Source organism: Thamnophis elegans, chromosome 2 (assembly GCF_009769535.1).
Source record: "Thamnophis elegans isolate rThaEle1 chromosome 2, rThaEle1.pri, whole genome shotgun sequence".
Taxonomy (NCBI): domain Eukaryota; kingdom Metazoa; phylum Chordata; class Lepidosauria; order Squamata; family Colubridae; genus Thamnophis; species Thamnophis elegans.
Window position 1 is genome coordinate 1,368,926 of NC_045542.1, and position 7,180 is coordinate 1,376,105.

Below are 7,180 nucleotides of genomic sequence, written 5' to 3' on the forward strand. Positions count from 1 at the left end.
ATTTAAATTAAAGTCTCGGTCTGAAACACCTGTGATTTCAATCCAGTGTGCTGGTTTTGAAAGAACTCAACGCAAGGGACTTGCCTAGAGGAGCATAAACATCACAAGTCATCCTTACGAGGACAAATAACAGCAATTTTCTATACAATCCATGCACCGTGACAGTAAACAGCTGGCGGAATACCAAAGCAGTGCTCCAAAAATCTGGTAATTGGGGCATCTTGCCTATCAGATATTTCCTTAGCATTTTAGCCAGTTTTTCTAGATGGGGAAACAAAAGCCATTGAATGAATTGCAGTTGAATCGAGACTCCAGACATCCTGAATTTGTAAGAATCCTAGCTCCAGTCCCTGAATTTTGCTCCCTTCCCAGTTCTCGAAAAAACCCTGCAATCTCCTGGCCCAGTCCCAGTTGGTATATTTAAAACAGTGTTTCTCAACCTTAGCAACTTGAAGATGTCTGGACTTCAACTCCCAGAATTCCCCAGCCAGCATTCGCTGGCTGGGGAATTCTGGGAGTTGAAGACCAGACATCTTCAAGTAGCCAAGGTTGAGAAACACTGATTTAAAACATTTGTTTTTATAAACGATCATGAAAATATATTTTTCATTTAAAAAAAAAAGATAATTAGTCTCACCCAAGAACTTAGGCAAAGACAGAACTAAAGAAAACTGTTCGTTTCTCTCCTTACTCTTTGAGATGACATAAAGAGATTTGCCATTCAATCTCGATAGGGAGTATTGGGGCTGATAGTTACAGCTGGCTAGAAAGCTGCTACCCTATGCTCCCCCAGCCCCCCCCCCCAAAAAAAAAAATCCCTTTCAAGTTTAACAACTTCATAGGTTTGTCTGAGCACAAACAAAGCTCGTGGTCAAAAGTAATGCCAATAGTTTTAGTGCATAATCATGAAGGCAATTATTGGTGCCTGCCTTCCATCCGGATTTCCCCTTTTGTAGATCACTTGTCATCCCATCAAAGCAGCTTGGCCAGCCAGAGCTGTTGTGGTGATCTATGGCTTCCCCACTACTACAGCTTTTTCTCCTGGGCAGAGCAAAGATGGTAGGGGGGCAGCTGGGCTGGTACATTTTCTGCTTCCGTTCTTCTGGTTTGTCCACGCTTTCCATGCTTGTTGGAGCTATGAACATGCAATGTAGGTAGGCAGAAAAGGTGGTGTTGGTGGTGCCCTATCACAGAGGTTGGTGTAGAGACTGATGGGGCCAGCAGTAGAATCTGCCAGGCTGAAGTCGGCAGAGATCCCCGAGTCGGAGACCATCTGGTAGCTGCTTTTGAACCGAGGCTCTGCCTGGTGACCTTTTGGAGAGAGACTTTCGGAGCTGGGATCAAACACGGTGTAGTCGAAGCTAGAAGAAGCTTGGCTGGGCTCCGTAATTCTTGCTTCTTCTGCCAGCACCAGGTCTGAATCCTCGCTGCTGCTGTGCCTACCCAGCAAAAACGGGGAGCCGTTTCCTCCTAAGCAGCATGGCATCACATTTTTATCCAGTACTAGGTAATCATCCAGAGACAATTCTGGAGAATAAGGCAGCTCCACTACAGAGCAGCTCTTGGGGGGAAGGGGAGGAGGACAGGGAGGGCTGTCCACTTTGTGGCCATCACATTCGGATAATAGTTCCACCAAAAATGGCTGCTCCTCCAGATAGTGGGTATTCTGGCTCCACCACGGGTAAGTGTTCTGATGGCCCAACCACAACTGCGAAAAAGGAAATTTCTACGTCAAGGAACAGGATATGGAACGTCCCCTTCTCTCCCCCTTTTAAGTTAATTTTCTCACCAGTGTCTTTGTATTTCCTTTTCCTGTATCCCATTATATGAATTTCTTTGGTTTTTCACTTTATTGCATAAACATTCCTGTTTCCAAACATTTTATATCAAGCTAGCTTTGTTCAGCTGCTTAATAGCAACAACAAGAATATGTTGAATCCTGAACATTCAACAGAGCTGCTACGTCCCCACCTTCATTTTCCCATAGGGTGCCAAATTATTTATTTTTCATTAGGATTCTTTGGCCCCACAAATACGCTTGTAAAACAGGTGGCCCAGGTGAAAATATGTAATGCCCGACTCCTATGCCTTATCCTTAAGAGACCTCATTTTAAATAGCTTTCACTGTCTTGTATGTACTATTGTCTGTTCTAAATAGGTCATTAATGGCTTATCGAATACGTTAGCAATTATTGTTGAAAAGTTTCAAATGCTTAATTCTTTTTAGAGAGTGTGGCACTATTGGGAAACATACCAAGTGGTCCAGACCATTCTTATTCTGTATATTAATCAAATATTTGCACATGCTTTAATAGGTTTTATTTTTCAGACATGGTCCTTGATTTCCAGCGAATCTGGATCCCAGTTTGGATAATGGGACATTAGAAGAAGTGTGTTTTAAACCTATTGTTAGTCCTTGTCATTTTTCAGATTTCCATACAAAGGGAATATATTTTATGAGTGTACAGTTTCACTCCAATGTGCTGGCATCAAATGCATGCACATGAACATATATTTTAATGTATTTTTTCATCAGAGTCCATTTTGTTGACTCTGATGAAAAAAATACATTAAAACATACGTTCATACGCATTTGTATTGTAGATATTGCTCTCTACATGTTGGAGGATTTCCCGTAACATGCTAATGCCACATGGATCAATTTTAGCGCCTTAAAATTTCCAAATTCCTTGCCCCATTTAAATTATTTTAAATGCTTATTCTCAATTATCCTTTTTGATACCCTCTGATTGAAAGTGTTTGGCCACCAATTATTCCTTAATTTAGAATTGAGAATGTAACTTGAGTGTTCTTAAGGACACCACTACAATGAACCACTTTGGTGTAGGAAGGAGAAACTAGGAGAAAGTAATTCGGGAGGGCAGACGGAGCAATACCTGGAAGTTGCCTTTGTAGATGGTGAAAAGGTCTTTGAATTCATGCTCCGGGGAGGGTATCACAGGCCAGATCTTCTTTTTCAAAAATCTGGTGAAAAATAGGAGGACAGAAGAACACTATTTAAAATAAACATGAAAGCACTTCTTCCCACCCTTCATGCTTAGTACAGATAGTCTACGCCATAAAACCATACGTTTAGCGACCATTCGACGTTAGAATGATACTGGGAAAAAATGGCCATTTTTCACACTTAAGACCATTGTAGCATCCCCATGGTCATGTGATCAAAATTTGGGCACTTAGTAACTGACATGTTTATGGCAGCTGCACGGTTCTGGGGTCAAGTGAGAACTTAAGAACTACCGCAAAGATGGTCATAAAATAGGACAAAACTCACTTAACAACTGCCTTGCTCAGCAACCGAAGTTTTGGGATCATAAGTTAAGCGCTACCTGTACTACAGCTAAGTCTAGAAATGCTCTTACATTGTCTATAATTCTGGAATAAAGGAGGAGAATATCCATTGGATTAATTTCAGTGGGAGAAGAATACTAGTTTCTCAATGTGGCAGAAATGTACCTGCGGTTCGACATCAGGGTGATGAAAGCCAAAAGCAAGATAATCACAATTAAAATGGCAGAGAGAATCAGAATGAGTGGGTCCAGATCTGCAAGGAAGAAAATTGGGTTAGGCTAGGTAAAGTTACTCTAAAAAGGTTATATTTCTTAATTAATTATCTTCACTGGAAGGACCTGACCACGTTATAAAACCACAGTATTGATTAGATAATAGCTAGTGAAGAAATTGCATAAGCTGAAGTAGTAGCAAATTTTGAAAGCTGACCCACCAATATATACTGATACTTTTTCTGGAGCTTAATCAACTATGTACTTTTCCAAAAGTGAACCATGATGATTAAATACTGAAAATTAATAAGAACACTATTTTAATTGGATCACCATGTTAGAATCTATGGAATCAGGTTGTGGTGATGGTGGTTGGCGCTGCATTTTAAATAGGCAAATTTATGATCAAAATGTATTTTTCTGCGACATCAAATACCACCATCATTCCTAATGTCTTCCTGAAGGTTGTAATTGGACTGGTAGTGTGAATGAATAAATCTTTTGGCTCAAAAGATTGGATGAAGCAAATAAGTTTTTAAAGTGCATTTCTCAAAGTGTGTATTTATACAGCGCATTCAGAAAGCATTCAGACTCCCTTCATTGTCAATTTTGTTATTCTGCACTGCACCTGATTCTACATTTGTTGAAATTCATTTTTCTCAAATTAACAAGTATATAATTTGGCATTAATCCATATTTAATGACAAATCCTAACAAAATATTAATAGTGTGGTGAAAGTCCAATCCTTGCCTCTGGATTAAAGTATTATTCTTCTGGAAATCTTTCATAGTATTTAATTTTGGCAGAGAGTTAAAGACAATAATTCAGTGTACATGCCAATAAATAAATAGCAAGAAAGAGGCAATACAGGAATACACTGGCAGACGCACACTTCGGTTATTCTAAATAAATCAATGAACCAAGATTGGAAGGATTTAGGAGCTCTGAGGCTCAGAGAAAAAATACGGGAGCAAAGTTGTTCCATCTCTTTTCAAGCTGAAAAATGTTTTGATTTGTTTAATACTTGGAACCTCTGGTCAAGAGGCAGAGCTCGAATGATAGAAAAATGGCAATAAAAATATGTGCTTATTTAATTCCTTTATGAAAATGTACATGTTACAGCAATTTAAATTTCCAAAAATGAATGTTCCACCTACTGTATCAGAAACTACCTGCACACATAAATGTAAAAACAAATGATTTATTGTACATGCACTGTGCATTTTTCCAATGTACAAAAAAATGAAAACTTGAATTCCACAATTATTTGGGAGGCTAATGTTTTAATCAGACCAATCAATGTTCAATGACTGTGATATGATTACCTTTCCCTAAAAATTAGTATGGATATCTCTGACTGCTCAAATGGCCTTTTTAGGGGTTGGGGTTTTGTTTTGATATTTATTTATTTATTGTTTTGGCCTGTATTCTTACATGGAACATCTTTCTTGCAGAATCTCATGGTTCCAGGAATCAATCTCAGTTTTAAAAAATCCTACTTTGGAGAGATTCCGTCATGGAAGAAATGAATGCTTCCAAGTGTAGCAGCGGAAGCAGATTTTGAACTTTGAAAAAAAATAGGCAATGCTATGTGAGCAATGGAATCGCCCACAGTTAATTATCTAAATGTACCACTCAAAGTACAAATGGCAATTATGAAAATGGACTCTATGAAAGAAAAGGAAAATAAGATGAAAATGAAAGCAAATAGAGAACAGTTGAGTCCTACCATGTTTTCCCAAAAATAAGACAGGGTCTTATCCCCCCCCCCCCCAAATAAGTGCTTGGCCTTATTTTTCAAGGAGGTCTTATTATTTTTGAGGTGCAGGAGTCAGTGAGCCTGGTCACCTCATGGCTGCTGCTGTGTTGCAATATTTTGGGGAAAGACTTATTTTTGGGGAAGGGCTCATTTTAGTGCATGCTCTCAAAAGCCCGATTGGGCTTATTATCTGGGGAGGTCTTATTTTCGGGGAAACGGGGTAAAAAATGGATTGGGTACCTATATCCACGAAATAGTTAAAGGATAATGTATAGAAATCATAAACATTGCTTTTTACATTGGTGGAATAAATTCAGATAAGTTATTACATTTTTAATGATGAAAATGTTTTCAGAACATTGGTCTTTCTTTTTTGAAGCATTAATGTCTATAAGTTGGGAGAAATTTTGATCGAAGCTATTAGTAACTGCTCAGTTACAAGAATATAGACTAAAAGTCACATGTCAAAGTTATTCTATTTGAATACAATGTCTTTATTTTTTAGAACTCTTCAGGAATAATCCGAAAATAGCTTCTAAAAACAATAGGTGTAGTAAACAAAAAGTTGGTTACTTTAAAAAAACAACTAATAAAAGAACATAAGTTTTATCTGGAGCTGGAGATGTTCATTTCAATACTGTCTTCAGGCCTTAAAATTAACAAAGATAAAACAAAAAAATTAGAATTCTGCATGTATATTGTATTACTTGTGACATAGTACAGTTGTTAAAATTAGTCTCTGTTGCAATTACTGGTTTTGACTTTGCTCAGATTAACAGAAAAATCATATTTATAAATGCAATTAGTTTATGCAGTCTATCAAGTGCTTTCAGTCTGAATGCCTGTTCTTTTAAAACCTTGCCAATGAGGGATTGCTAAAGCCTATTGAATTTCTTCTAGCTATTGACCCTTTAATTAATAATTTTCTGGTGGGAGTCAGGAATTGCTATTTCCTCTTTCTAGCCAGAGCAATATAGCATCAGTCCTTGATGTCCCTATACTGAGTCATGAAAATAAAAGTCTTTATAGCTGTACTGCAGAAGAATACATCCTTCTTTTTAAATTTCATGCCCGTGTCCTATGCATAGCTTAAGCACCAGTCTTACAAAGGACTTTGATAGAAAACCTTGTTGGCAATGAAAAGATTAGGAAATTAGCCAAGAATCTTGCATAAAATTGTGTTGTATCCAAAAATCCTCTTAAATATATGTTTTATTTAGCATTACCTTATTATTTTCCTGGACACGTTTAAGAATTTTTTTTATGTATGACATCAAATTTCCCTGACAGAGAGAACATGTTTCTCTCTGGGGTCTTAAATACTGAGGGTTTTTTTTTTAATTGAGACATTATCTTTTGTTAATTAGAGCCGAGGTGGCGCAGTGGTTAGAGTGCAGCACTGCAGGCTACTTCAGCTGACTGCAGTTCTGCAGTTCGGCGGTTCAAATCTCACCGGCTCAGGGTTGACTCAGCCTTCCATCCTTCCGAGGTGGGTAAAATGAGGACCCGGATTGTTGTTGGGGGCGATATGCTGACTCTGTAAACCGCTTAGAGAGGGCTGGAAGCCCTATGAAGCGGTATATAAGTCTAACGGCTATTGCTATTGCTAATTAAGCTCATTTGTAGGAGAAAAAAATCCTAACTATGAAATTAATTTCACATTGCACACGTAGCATTCACACAGGCATCGAATATATCTAATATCTTTATGCATGAAGATTTGTAAAGCTGTTATTGCTTGACAAATCTATCTGAATTAGACTCAGACAGAACTGTACAATTCTTAGCTGAAGGTCCTTCTGAATGAATTCCGAGAACAAATATTTATGGCCTTGCAACTTGGATACCCAAACTTCCTCCTAAAACAGTGGGTCTCAACCTTCCTAATGCCGTGAC

General features: G+C 38.1%; 1 protein-coding gene across 1 annotated transcript in view; it reads right to left on the reverse strand.

Moving 5' to 3' along the window:
* Window positions 1-554: 554 nt before the first annotated feature.
* EPOR (erythropoietin receptor) overlaps window positions 555-7,180 on the reverse strand; it is an 18,293-nt gene continuing 11,667 nt past the window's right edge. The window contains exons 6-8 of the mRNA XM_032212277.1: window positions 3,478-3,565; window positions 2,898-2,985; window positions 555-1,708 (exon numbers count right to left, since the gene is read on the reverse strand). Coding sequence (XP_032068168.1) covers window positions 1,136-1,708; window positions 2,898-2,985; window positions 3,478-3,565 — 749 coding nt within the window. The 3' untranslated portion in view covers window positions 555-1,135. The remainder of the gene's footprint in view (window positions 1,709-2,897; window positions 2,986-3,477; window positions 3,566-7,180) is intronic.